Source organism: Epinephelus lanceolatus, chromosome 8 (genome assembly GCF_041903045.1).
Source record: "Epinephelus lanceolatus isolate andai-2023 chromosome 8, ASM4190304v1, whole genome shotgun sequence".
Taxonomy (NCBI): Eukaryota; Metazoa; Chordata; class Actinopteri; order Perciformes; family Serranidae; genus Epinephelus; species Epinephelus lanceolatus.
The window spans coordinates 25,451,949-25,466,324 of NC_135741.1; the positions used below are offsets into that span (position 1 = coordinate 25,451,949).

General features: G+C 41.3%; 1 protein-coding gene across 4 annotated transcripts; it reads left to right on the plus strand.

Moving 5' to 3' along the window:
- Nucleotides 1-523: 523 nt before the first annotated feature.
- Nucleotides 524-14,176, plus strand: srpk1a (SRSF protein kinase 1a). Of its 4 annotated transcripts, none has more exons than XR_013491944.1 (16): nt 524-633; nt 1,298-1,352; nt 4,814-4,941; nt 5,169-5,277; nt 5,427-5,514; nt 6,001-6,088; nt 6,554-6,660; nt 6,988-7,153; nt 7,237-7,262; nt 7,395-7,620; nt 7,757-8,125; nt 8,335-8,435; nt 8,678-8,785; nt 8,960-9,029; nt 11,194-13,273; nt 13,632-13,687. XR_013491944.1 is itself a non-coding variant. In XM_033628509.2 (16 exons), the coding sequence occupies exons 1-16, from the start codon at nt 621-623 to the stop codon at nt 13,814-13,816; spliced, it is 1,932 nt and encodes a 643-aa protein (XP_033484400.1). In that variant the 5' UTR covers nt 524-620; the 3' UTR covers nt 13,817-14,176. The 4 variants fall into 4 exon arrangements, 3 of the variants coding, with proteins under 3 accessions (XP_033484400.1, XP_033484402.1, XP_078026196.1); XM_033628509.2 differs by having other exon boundaries at nt 11,194-11,286; nt 13,632-14,176; XM_033628511.2 differs by having other exon boundaries at nt 13,181-13,273; nt 13,632-14,176.
- The last annotated feature ends 200 nt before the right edge of the window (nt 14,177-14,376 follow it).

Genomic DNA, 14,376 nt, shown 5'->3' on the forward strand with positions numbered 1-14,376 from the left:
AGCCTGTGGCCCTTTGCTGCATGTCATCCCCTCTCTCTCTCCCCCTTTCACACTTAACTGTCCTGTCCATTAAAGGCAAAAAATGCCCAAAAAATATCTTTAAAAAAAAAGAAAAACATAGAAGATAAAGCAACTCCCAGGGCTACAAATCAAAGCAAAGGGAATGGTTACCTAACAGCAGTTGTTACTAGGTAGCAGACATGGCTCCATCAATGAAGCGTTTGTTTGTGATTTATTTTAAATAACCCATTTAATGATAGAAGCAGCTGCCCCCCAGGTATTCTCACATGATCTAATCTGGCCCCCATTCATAAAACTTTGGACACCCCTGCTTTAAGGCAATATACTGTAGCACTGTCTCACATTGAAAGCAAATAAAAGGTTAAATAGATCTGGCAGTGCCATTAGTACTGCCACATGTGACACTTCTTTGTAGCAGGCTGTTCACTCTCTGTGTTTGCCTGCAGCTTCTGTGGAGTAAAAACCATGAAACATGGTCTGGTGCTCAGGTGGAGACATCACTGGGAAGCTCCCCCTTGAGCAAAACGACCCAGTGCGCATGCGTGGAACATTCGATCACTGGTGGTGTAGCTAACGGCTAAGCTACGATTCCAGCCAACATGGAGAGGAAAGGTAAATCTTTACACCGACACGCCGCACACTGTATGAGCAATGATAGCCCGTGTGTGTGTTGACAGTGCAGTTGATGTTCCTCCGCGGTCACAAATGTAAAATGTAGCCGAGCTGCATGCGTTCAGAGGGTGGTTTAATTGAACGCGTCTGTCACGCACTGTTGAGCTGGAGCGAGCTACGTTAGCTCTCTAGACATTAGCTTTAGCTTCAGTGGGACATGTCAGGATTATGTAGCTGCGTTTAGCTTTATAGCTCTGTCCGTGTAACCCCCAATACCTTTAACACCGACAACATTAAACAGCCGCTATTGTGTTAACCGAGCAGCTAGCCACCTGAGTAAAATTACTATAATGTTACACTGTCGTTACAGTCGTTTAGAAGAACGGTTACCTGGGTAGGTAGCTTACTGATGTAGCTTTACTTAACGTTAGACGGCTTCCAGTATCAAACCGGGTGACTGGCAGCCCGACAGATAGACCGTAATTGTGATTTAGATGTTGGAAATTATAAATGTGGGATAAAACAGTGCATAATGACCGGGCAGGATGAGGTAGTTGTACGCTTTGCCTCGGACAGTGTCATCCTTTTTGTCTTGAGTGTCAAGTAGACAACAAACGGCTTCTAGACAATGGCAAGATAACTGGTCACTGGTTTCTTTTGACAGTTCTGGCACTCCAGGCGAGGAAGAAGAGGGGGAAAGCAAAGAAGACCACCAAAAAGTGAGTTTATCTGTTCATTTTGTATATGACAACCTCAAGCATGCATTTGGTCCCTTCAGTCAGAGTTGGTTGATTGTTACAGCTTGACACATGCACTGTGTGTGCATGGTCCAGATGTTAAGGTGTGAAACTAACACAAGGTCCTTGACTGCATGCTTGCATTTTATTTTGGTCTCTGCATGATCCAAAGATAAGGAAGTGTAAGCCTGGTTAACATACCTCAAAAGAGCACTCTGGGTTGGTTTCCATAGCTTTCCATTTTTGCATGGAGGTTCAAGTAAGGGCATTAGCATTATTCATTAGGACAGTTATTTTTATGAGATATAAATTGTACGCTGCCCGTATAGAATGTGCAGTGTTCATTGCCTGAAATAAACCACCCGAAGACTATGTCCTACTATAGAAATAGTTTATGAATGACTGCATAAAGATAATGTGACATGTAGGGCTCGAAATAGACCGCTCAAGTGTTGATCTCCAATACTGATTGTTTTGGTGCACCTAACTATTTACTAATCATGCCATCAGTGGCATCCTCCGGAGTGTTACATAACAGCCTGAGCTATATTTAAAACCAGAGAATGAAGAAGCCCACATCAGCCCACCGAAGCATGGTATTTCACTGAAAACGGCACTACTGCAGATACTCACCTCCTGATAGTGTTATCCTCATAGCTGAAACATTCATCATCATATGATATTAAGAAACTAATTAGAACGTAAAACAGTACAGTTGCATGCAATGGTGATGCTTGCATGCTGAGCACCATGTGCACAGAAGAGCAGTAGCACTTGTAGTGAAGGACATCACGGACATAGCAGCTATAGCTCTGAATCAGTTGTCAGGATGAATATCAGTTTAATTTAAGCCTCTCAGGGGAAAATATACATCAGAACAACTCAAATATTAGACACGAAGTTTCCTTCGCACCCACACTAATAAGCACCACCAAGAAATAGGTGCACCCACCCAAAATTAGAGCAGCCATGTATTTTCCTTTCATGAAAATCTGGCTAATTGGAGAGTGTGTGGCTCCACATTTAAGTAATGATATTACTTTGATGCCACCCTGTCTTCATTCTTTGATTGTCAGTGAAGAGCTGTGACTGAGTATGAGAAATGAGAGGATTAATTATCACCAAATCTGATTGCTTCCTACAAATGTGTTATTAATTACAAGAAACTCCGTTATGCAAGAGTAGCTAATGCATTTCACATTCATTTAAAAGTCAAAATTCAGTTCAAATGATTTAGTAATTAATTGCCGCAGTTTGTTCTGGTGCACAAACATGCCTTAAAAAACCTCTCTGCTTCAAATAAGCGTGTCAGACATGAATAAGTAGGTTGCAGATTATGTGGAAACCAGCAGCTCATTTGTGAGACACTACAGACCAGTTTGGGAATTTATTTGAATGTGATCTCAGCTCTCTTGGCTCCCGTGGTGATGAGCAGCCTTAATCTGCTCTGTGGAGGAAGTAACATCAGGCTGCCTGGCTTTCAAGTTAATATTAGGAACTGAACTGTTGGCAAACACAGATATAGGATGTAGCACGTAGATACACAAAGTGCTCAAATGCCAATGTGATTTTCATACTTTATAAAATGACTGAATATGGTGTTCTGTGATTAGAAATATTCTTAGCTGTAAAGCCACTTCATTTTTCCTACACATTAGCAGCTGTCAAACATGATTGGTTGAAATGCCAGAACAGCTATATATTAATTTCTCATTTAAAGAGTTGTATGACTAAATTAATGAAACCTCAAATAATTACAGTATTATTCTTGTTAAAAATGGAGGTACGTTCTCGTTATAAAGCAGGTATACCCCCTTAAGAAAGGCATTATATATTCAAAATTGACACTTAGGCCACCCTGTTGTTCATTGATGCCTGCATTGATGTATTATTAGCTGCAGTTATGGTCAAAACACTGGTAACTACAAAAAAAAAAAAAAAAATAATAATATGAATAGACTTTCCGACAGGTCCTTTCTGCTTGTGCTAAATGTCAGTCATAATTATGTGCGGACACTTAGATGCCTTATTTTTTTTCGGGTTTTTGACATGTAGTGCATTAAAACATGATATTTTCCTGTAGTAATCTACAAAACCTATTCATTTTCCTAATGCTCTTTTTATAATATCTTAATTTTTGTTCAGTCTTTTATGGCTTGCTCTACATGTACTTTGTCTCTTCCATCTGACAACCCAACATAATGACAAAATAATTGAGCTTGTTGTAACTGTGGGACCCCAGTGATACAGCATTACACCCAAATGTTTTATTTTTATGATGATGCATTATTTTTTCCTTTTCTAATGCAGCTGCAGTTTTTTTTACCCAGATCCTATTAATTTTAATACAGTATCTACCAATACTGAGTACTCAAGTCCTGACTGAACAGTGTATTATAGTATCACAGTTGCACAGTGCACACTTAACCCAAAATAGGACTGCATTGAGATAAGTAAAAACCATTCATATTCAGACATGTGTTGACAGCTGCGTAGCAGCATAGATTTCTTTCAGTGTTTCCTACATTTTGTGTGTGTGATATGTGTGTAAGGAGGAGTGTCAGTGGGGATGTGTTGTGGCAGGAAGAGTTTGATGAGATTTTGACAGCGTCTCTTTATCTCCAGTATAAATAAAATATAGAAGTTCCAATGCAGTTATCAATCATCAGCAGCAATTCACAGGCGTGGTCCACCTGAAAGATGTTTTTATAACTTAAGTTGCCTTTGCTCGCTTACAGTCTCTTTCAGTGTGCAAGCTGCTGTGTATAGTTTGTGAGTATTTTGTTTCTAGCAAATAGAGAGCAATTAAAATTGGTTTCAGCCCCAATCTTGCCGATTGGCTTTGGACGCCCTTCTGTATTTGTTTGAGCTCCTGTTAAAGTTCAAAGTTCTTCAAATTGTGGATTATTCTTAATGGTGTTCAACATTCATTTTAATTAAAAGTGGTAATACATTCTGTTGGTTAGGTCAGGGCAGATAATGTCAAACCTAAAACACTTAAAGGTAGATTACAACATAACTTCCAGGTGACGTGATGCAAATGAACAACCTGTCCAAGGTTTAAAGGTCTGGTGTCTGGCCAGTGCAGCTTTGCCATTGTGTTCCTGTGGGAATAAAGCCAGCTGCTGCTCTATTGTTTTGTCTTGGGAACAATTAGCTGTGATGCATTAAGCAGGATCTAGGTGTGGTTAAATTCATGGGGTGGAGGCTAATGACAGTTATTGTTAACAAACTCTGTAAAAGATGTAGAACATTTGTGTTACCCTTGTTAGACAGTTGTTTAATAGGAGTGCATTCATATAATTGAATGACAGGTAATTGGTAGCAAGTGCTGTAAAGATAAACGCTTAAAAAACTTCCATTCTCAGACAGGAAAGAATATGTCAGGGCATCTGTTCCTTATGAAGTCTATGATGGTTTGTGTGCATGTGTTTGTCCATCAGGCAGCCAGTCAATCCAAGAGCTCGACAACATCCCCAGCAAGAAGCCTCGCCACAGGAACCCGAGGAACCTGAGGAGATCCTTGGCTCTGACGATGAGGAGCAGGAAGACCCCAATGACTACTGCAAAGGTGAGTCCTGTCTTATTCAGTAGGTTAATCTACATGCTGTGACCCAGTTATTATAAATAACCAGATTTAAATGTTTGATGAAAGCGTTGCTGTGGTTTACAGTAAATAAACTTCCTTTGTAACTGGGTTATGCCAATTTATAATCTTAATTTTAGACAACCCAGTTAAGTTATTTTATGACAAACTGTCTAAACTGTTTAGTCAACCTGTATTTTCTCCTCTTGTAGGTGGCTACCACCATGTGAAAGTAGGAGACCTTTACAATGGAAAATACCATGTGATCCGGAAACTGGGCTGGGGACACTTCTCCACCGTGTGGCTCGCCTGGGACATCCAGTACGAGAAAACCTTTTTCTTACTGCACTGTTTTGTTTTTGAGGCCTGAAGTTGGATACAGATTCAGTAGCAGCTGACTCTGAGACTGTTGTGGTACGACCTTATACAGTGCTTCCTGTTAGCGAACGTTGCTTGCTCTGTGGTTGCAGGGTTAAGAGGTTTGTTGCAATGAAGGTGGTGAAGAGTGCGGAGCACTACACAGAGACAGCAGTGGATGAGATCAAACTCCTCAGATCCGTGAGTAGATGAGTTAATTGCACACAGAAGATTCTGTGAGTTGAAATCAGGAAGTGGAGTAAATGTATGCAAATATGTACTGATGACATTAATGCAGACACACTGGGATGATAAAGTTGGTAAAGATAAATACTAGAACAGCTAGAACAGTCTGGTAAGTTCAGAAAATGACATCACTCTACTGCAATACAGCCTTTAAAATCAGGAAAAGACAACACTCATGATGTAACCATATCCAAAATCTAAGATCCTATCTAGTCTCATATCATGATATCAATATATTGCCCAGCCCATTACAGACTTTACATAATCTGTGACTTCCCCCATGGTTTTGTTTAACAACATTCGGCATGTTAGACATGTATGTTCAAGCAGTATTCCATGACTACAGATAAAGACATACCAGCTCTGTATTGGTCCAGTCTAACACTGTTAGGTGTAAAGCCTAAATGTTGTGGTTGTGTTGTTCTGTTTCTTTGTTCCCAGGTCAGAAACTCAGACACCAATGACCCCAACAGGGAGATGGTGGTCCAGATGTTAGACGACTTCAAGATCTCTGGTATTAATGGAACTCGTATCCTTTAAAGCCAGATATTGTTAATGCTTCCTGATCGTATTCAGATTTGATCTCTTTAATTGCCTCCTATTGGGAAGACTAAAGCCTGTTAATTCTTAGAAAAACACTTTGACAAGGAGAGGATCATTCCTTCCCCTGTTGTCAAATTTAGCTGTGAAAGCAGTATGCAAGTAACAATGTAAACAACAGGTGATGGGCATAATAGATGAAACCTTGTGTGTCCCAAATAGACTTCCACCTATCACAACACTTTGGCTGAGTAAGATCCACTGAATGCCACAGGGAGAGCTGGAGCTGTAACATGACACTCCCTAACAACACTGTAGTGTTTGCACTTCTATGACCCACCCAATAATGTTTATAATTATCATGTAGGTGAGTTGACCATAGAGCCTTAGCATGTTTAGGAAAGTGTTTTCTGTGAGGCTTTACTTGCATTACCTTAACTGTTGTTGTCTTCAGATGTCTGCATGGTGTTTGAGGTGTTGGGGCATCACTTATTAAAGTGGATAATAAAGTCCAATTACCAGGGGCTGCCCCTGCCATGTGTGAAGAGCATCATAAAACAGGTAATATTAGCCCCACAGTGTCACAGCTTGTGTATGCTGGTTTCTCCTGATGGAGGTTTGGTTATAGCTTCCACTAGTTAAAAGGGCCAGGTAAACTGTAGGTGGAGTGACAGGTGGAAACAAGTCAGGGCGGAGCATTTTGTGCTTGCATTTTTTTTCAGCTAAGGAGCTTTTGTCATAATGTAAAAAGTAACTGATTCATAAATGTTGATACAGTATGCTTGAATAATTGATTTTACATCACTAAGTATTGATTTATTTTTAGTTTGCTCAGATTGCTCAGATACACAGTTAAACCTTTAAAATCCCCATTTATTCATTTTCCAGGTACTCCAAGGCCTGGACTACTTGCACACAAAGTGTCAGATCATCCACACAGACATCAAGCCGGAGAATATCCTGATGAGTGTCGATGAGCCTTATGTACGGAAGCTCGCAGCTGAAGCCACGGAGTGGCAGAGGGCTGGGGCTCCTCCTCCCTCCGGTTCAGCAAGTATGAGACAAACACTTGTTCATATTTACATTCATGAGCTCAGTTTGGTCACAGGTTGTACTCATCTGATATTCTCTTTTCAGTAAGCACAGCGCCTGCTCCAAAGCAGGTACAACCTTTTATTATTTACTTTTTGCATACTACATCAGCCTCCCATGTTCTCAGTACAACACATTTAAAGCAGTCCCACAAATGTGCAACTCTAAAGTTTTGAATTTGTTTTTTTTTTTTTTCTGACAAGACGGTAAAAATGTCCAAGAACAAGAAGAAGAAGTTAAAAAAGAAGCAGAAGCGTCAGGCGGAGCTGCTGGAAAAGTGCATCCTGGACCTGGAGGAGATGGAGAAGACCACAGAGCCACGAGAGGATGAAGAGGATGAAGATGAGGACCTGCAGTCTCCAAAGGGACGGGCCTGCGCTCCACTCAGACAGGTGTCTGTGCAGGAGATAGTTAATGAGGAGATAGAGGGTAAGAAGCCAACGTCACAGAAGGAATATTTGCTTTTTAATTTTTTATTGCTGTTGGTTAAAGTTCTGTCACAGCAATCCCTGGTATGAGTCACGAGTGTAAAGAAATGTCTTCCGCCTGTTCCTGATATTTTCAGAGAGCAGTGTGGATGCAGATCTCATAAGGGTGGGACCAGAGGGACTGTTGGAGGTGAACTGCAATGGCCATGTGGAGTCAGACCAGAGGCAGTCCCAGTGGAGGGAAGAAGACCAACACAATGGCAACGCAGAGCCCACAGAGCAATGTGCCAGTCAGGAGGAGCAGCATGGGGAGTCCCCTGTTCAACTCATGTGCAACGGTGTGGACTCTGCGGATCTTACAGAGCTGGACACTGAGACTGAGGGCAGGGGTGCTCGTAGTGGAAAAACTGAGAGACACCATCCTGCTGGGCGGGAGGAGGGAGAGCTGCAGCAAAGCATTTTGCAGGAGGAGGATGAGGATGAGGGAGGGCACGACAGACTGAACGGTCAGTCAGCCAAAATCAGTACATCTACTAAGTGCAAAGAGTTTTTTTTAGTAGCTGTTTGCTCTGGCTGGGCTGCTTTTGAAGTTTAATAAAGCCTCAGCCATGTGAACTTTGGAATATTGATCGTTAGGCTCTTCTTTTATTAGATGTTTAGTCCATTCTTATCTTTTCGTCTCTCTCTCTCTCTGTCTCTCTCTGGTCTCACATAGGCAAGCTAACAGCAGGATCCCTGCTAGTTAACCCCCTTGAGCCAGTCAATTCAGACAAGATCAAGGTCAAGATTGCAGACTTGGGAAACGCCTGCTGGGTGGTGAGTAGCCTGCTAATGACCTGAGGGATTTCCTGATTAGGGATGAAGCCTCCAGCTAGGGACACATGCAGTGTCATCTAGCTACCAAAATAGAAATACTTAAATCTTTCAGCCCTTTGTTTAATGTGTTGCATTGAACTAAGCTTTGAAATATAATGGCAGATAAAGTCAGATTCAGTTCTCAGACTCAGCTCTGTCACACATTTTGATTGTCTCTCCCCCTCTGTCTCTTTCTCTTTCAGCACAAGCACTTTACAGAAGACATCCAGACACGGCAGTACAGGTCCTTAGAGGTGCTCATTGGTGCTGGATACAGCACACCGGCCGATATATGGAGCACAGCCTGCATGGTGAGAAACTGCACTGACAATCAACTATCGCATTGTGTCGAAACCTAAGAAAAAAATCACAGTCCAATGTACCTTGAAGTGTTATGAGAGCGTAGCAGCTGGTGTGTGGGAGTAAAGATATTCCTTCATACGGTATCTTTTCCTTTGTTTATGATGATTGTGTTGTCTCCTCAGGCCTTTGAGCTCGCCACAGGGGACTACTTGTTTGAACCACATTCTGGGGAAGATTATTCCAGGGATGAAGGTATTGCTGGGACTTCCTCTTCCTGCCTATTCTCTGGTTTATCCAGTTATAACTGCGCAGCATTAATCCTTCTTGGTGCTATATTTAGCAGTATTTTTGAAATGTATGCTTTACTGGTAAGAGGCTTTATCATTGGTGGTAATTTTAAACACTTACTGCTGCTGTGAAAAGCTTCATGATGTTTTTTTTTGTATGAAATTTGCACTTATTGGAGTTGTATTGCTATTATGAATTATTTAAAATATCCACACATCAAATAAGAGTTTCACAGTAAGCATGGCAAGTTGTGTCCTTCGCTCCAAATTTTTCAATTTTCATAATAAGCTCCTGTGCACTTTCTTTAATTTCCCACTGTGCTAACACTTAAATGGGGTACTCCATTACAGTGATTTCAAATGGTGTCACATTCAGAGGAAATTAAGGTGTGAATCATGTGATGATGAGTACCAGCATTCCTGTGTTTATTTCCTCTCTAACACCTCAAACCACACTGTGACTGCACTGGAGAGGGGGCCATCTCTCATTTCCTCGCTCATCTTATCTTCACCTCTTCACTCACTCTCGGTCACGTATCATTGTTCTCATCCTTATGCTTTCTTTATGTTAATGTTGGCTCGCTGCTTAACTTGAGGTTTCTGTACTGACATGATTCTGCTGCAGCATGTCAGGTATGTGCTAAGATTCGTTTTATTGGCACATGCCCCGCAGCTGTGAATCGGGTTCCTCACACCTACATTGCATGAACTCATGATGCTGTTGCTTAATATGATTCTACAGCTTGTTCTGTTGTTTTTTTACTAATCACTCATCATGTATCAATATCTGTCATACACGCTTTAGTGCGTATGCCTTTGGCTGTGCTTTAAGCCTCATTTTCAGTCTGGTTCCATTTCATTTGTTTTGTTATATGAAAGTGAATGGCCTATATGTGTTTAAATGTGTGTAGCTTTTGATGTAAATAATATAGACGTCCTATAGATGTGCTTTTTGTCATACGCTGTAGGCTGTCATCATCCATTGTTCCTAATACATTGATACTAGGGCTGGGCAAGATATTGATCCTATATCGATATTGTGATGTGAGAGAACAGTGAGTGTTTCCCTGACAATTGTACGGCTTGGTGCTCTGCCAGGCCAACGGGAGCCCCCGCCAGGCCAAAAACTATTGTAAAGTATATTTCAATAATGCGCAATATCCAGTCTTGTGTTTCCCCTATTTTCAGTCATGCAGCGATGCACTGCCATGAACTGCAGTGGCGCAGTCAGTTGAAAAGCTGAAGTGAAGATGACGTTGTCGGGACTGGTTACAAACAGGCTCACTCGTAATCAACACGCGTATGTGCTGAGTGACAAATTCAGTGTTTTGTGTTTAAAGCTGAGCTAGACCAGAGAGCTTTCGGTTAAAGCAGATTGTGATGTTGTTTTGCCACCATGTTGTCAGTGAAGTTTGCTGGGAGTGATATAATGTGCCCCGGCGGTGCTTTTTATGTGGTGTGAGCACTGCAATGGACTCTGTTTAAAAAAAAAAGAAAGAAAGAAAGAAGAAGCCTTTGAATGCTACATGCCACCAGTCGTGGTGATTTATGAGGCACTTTGGCCTTGTGTGCTCTGAATAATTTGGCACGCAGTTAACACACTCCTCATAATTGTTTGAATGAAAACTCAACTGGTATCTGCTCTTGGTGTTCTTTGCCGCTGTTTTGAAAGAAGTTAATAACAGGAGTAACAGGTGAACCAGATTTAAAAGTGACACGTTTTAAAGTAAGTGCTGTGTGGTGGATTTAATTCATGGCGATGTGAAGAGTGGTTCATGTGGATTTTGAAAAGTATCTGAAAAATATTTTACAAACATTAGTGTTAAATTTTCGAATATAATTTGGTGCGGGAGACGACCCCATTTATCCACATTAATAGTGATTATTTATCATAAATCTCACTGTGTAACTGTGAAGACAATGATAGTCAACCCTACAATATTACCGCAATATATGGATGACATTGAGTTATTTTGTCAAAAATATCGTGATATTTAATTTTCTCCGTATCGCCCAGCCCTAACTGTTCCACATAACTGTTTGCCATCTCTCTCCTATCCCCTCTCCTCCCTCGAAACTGTTACCCTCTGACTCTCTGTCTCTCCTCCTCGGATGTGCCTCATTTCCAGACCATCTTGCTCTCATGATTGAGTTGCTCGGTAAAATTCCTCGTCACTATGCTCTGAGTGGGAAATACTCACAGGAATACTTCACCAAGAGAGGTACGCCACCCCTCTGTCTGTGGCTCGCTCTGGGAACGGTGGATGTGAGGTGAAGGGGGAGAGTCAGCACATTCAGTTCTACCAAAGTTGTTGGTGTGTGCCAGCCAGTGGGCAAAATAATGAATACAGCCCAATAAATGTATCTTACTTTGAACAGTGCCATCAGACATTGATACAAGTGTCAGTAGTTGTGCCAAAGATTGCCTGGCAGAGGTACACTCACTACCTTCTTAGTTGTAGCCAGATGACTTGGCTGCCAGTACTGTATTGATCCCTGTAGGGGAAATTCTCATTACTTTTTTCCTCCATGGGGTAGTCAACTGCTTTTAACTAGCAGTGTTTCTTTTAATTACAGATGTGTGTATGATATCAGTTTCCGAATATAAAATGGCATCAGAAGTTTTTATGAGCGTTTGTAACACTGTGATAACTAAGAAGGGGTCTGGGAATAACACCTCATCCATAAGGGATCTCCAGCCTGAAATAGTTTGAGAACCTTTGTGCTCCAGATGGCCCCTGTGGAGCTGGCAGACATGTTCAAGAGCACTTCTGCAGGGCAGATGCCTGTTTCTGGGGCTTGAATCTGAATCCTGGTCTCTGTGCTGGAAACCCCCTGCTGCCTTCACTGTGGCACAGAGTCTTAATAAGATAACCTTTGTAATGAATCAGTGCACTGATTTCCTTACTGTGATCTTATTACATTTGTTTAATGCAGTAATGTAATGTGCTACTGTTCCTAAATTCAGCAACCACATCATAGTTACCAATCAAACAGTTATATTGTTACTTACGTTACATAAGTTCTTCAGTTTTCTGTATAATGGCCGGATAGTCTAGTGCGCCTCTGGAGAGCCTCTTTAGCCTTGGCAGTCTGTTACTGACTGAAGGAGGAACATGTTGTCTGTGAAACGATTTAAGAGACTCTCACTGGGTATAACCGCTGCTTTAGTGATAAACATGTCAAATAAGCTGCACTAGTCTACTAAGAAGCCATGGTTTGGTGAGTGAACGACTCGAGTGAGTTTGTTTGGCCAGTTAAATGCAGTTTATGTGCCATTTAAAAATCTTTTTTCTCCTCTTAAATCTGTCATCAATATCTAATAATGTCAGGAAGGCTAGTCTCGTATCGTAAGGTAAGATGGGGATTTGTGCTGTTATGTGGGCACATGTAAGGACATGTAAGGTTCAATACTATAGATTTAATTGGCGATAACATGACAGTACATCTCAGGCGGTGTTGTGGAGTACTGCAAAATTAATGTAACAAGAAGTGAAATAAATTACTTTCTTCAGGGAGTAAAAAAAGTAAAATAATGCATTACTTTTTAAAAAAGTAAGGAGTGATGTGTAATATATTTTTTGAGTAAGGACCCCAACACTGCTGATTTCTTACGTTATTTGTTGATATGGTGAAGTATTTGAAGTGTGAGAAAAATATCGAGACCTCTGCGTTACTACTTTAAAATGAGGATGAGGCTTCAGCAGGTATTAACAGGTGTATATGATAAAAACACTGCCAACTTAGTATGAGTAAGTGAAGGTGTTTGCTTTGAGACTGAAGGAAAGGCTTATCAGTTAAAGGCTGATTACGGTGAGAAGGAGTATTATTCCCTCCTAGTTGTAGCTGGAGCGGAGCTGGAAACAGTTTAAGAACCTTAGAGCACTTGTAATGTCTGGTGGCTAGGTTTGATGACGTGATTTCTAACTGTAGGTCTGCGCACCCAAGCCTCTGCAACAATCTGGCCCGTATATGTATGTGTGCTGTCAGCCTGACCTTCCTCAGCCCTCCACCCACACACCCAGAGTGGGCCTGTGACTGGGACACTGTCTGACGAATGTGTTGTCTGTCTTGTCTGTCTTGTCCCTCTCCTCTTGGAAATCGGCTGCCGTGTAGACCATATAGCGCTGATCATTGAGCTGCTGGGGAGTGTCCCACGCAAACTCATTATGAGCGGCAAATATTCCAAGGATTTTTTCACCAAGAAAGGTAAAACAAAGACGCATCAGTGTCAAGATGAGAGACGGCTTTCTGCCTGTCGTTAAGATCATTGCTTAGAGCTACTTATATTTTCACACATCTGTTGTGTGAAGTTTTTAAAATGTTTTTTTACCTGAACTTTAATTGTTAAAACATTCCCATCATTAGATATTACTATTTAAAAGAAATGCCTCTCCTGGAAAACAGTTAATAATTATATTATATTATAATATATTTAATGTATGTTATATCTAGATATTTGAATATGTTTTCACAAACTAAACTAGCTCATGGTAAATTTACATGTGGGGAACTGTGGTATGTTCCTGCACGGCTCTCTGATGCTGCGCTGTCTGTCCGTCTGCAGGTGATTTGAAACACATCACCAAGCTGAAGCCGTGGGGCCTGCTGGAGGTGCTGATTGACAAGTACGAGTGGCCCCGTGAAGAAGCCGAGTGCTTTACTGACTTCCTGCTTCCCATGCTGGAGCTGATCCCAGAGAAGAGAGCCACAGCCGCGGAGTGCTTGCGTCACCCCTGGCTCACCCTCTAGTGGAGACCTCCAGCCATTGCACCTCCCTCTCCCTCTCACTCTCTCCAGAGACTGCAACAGATCACTTTCCAGTTTGGGCATATCAGATGAATATTTATTTCTCTTTATTATTTTGTTTTGGATTTCTTATGTTCTTGTTATTGAACTAATGCTTCTGTGTATGTTTGCTTTGTGTTTGTTGGTTCTCCTCTCGGTGTGACGACGTCAGGAATCCAGTGGATTATATTACTTTGTGGTTATGTTGGCTCCAACCTGCTGTGCTCCGTTCACCCACCCAAACTAAGCAAACCTGTTATTGTACTGCTAGTGACTCATCCTTGTTTGTTACACTCCTGCACTAAAACCCAAACAAATCAAGGATATGTAGCCTTTCTTGGTCATTTTTGTCCCCTTTAAAAAGGATTCGCTATCACTTCTTTTCTCGTGCATTTTCATTAGTGCTGTGTTGTTGTTTTTTTTAAGAATTATTTTATCTTCTATTACACATGTAAGGTATACATTTTGTATTTGTAAAGTAGGCTTAGAAAGTTGCACACTGGGCTGACATTTACACTGACTGT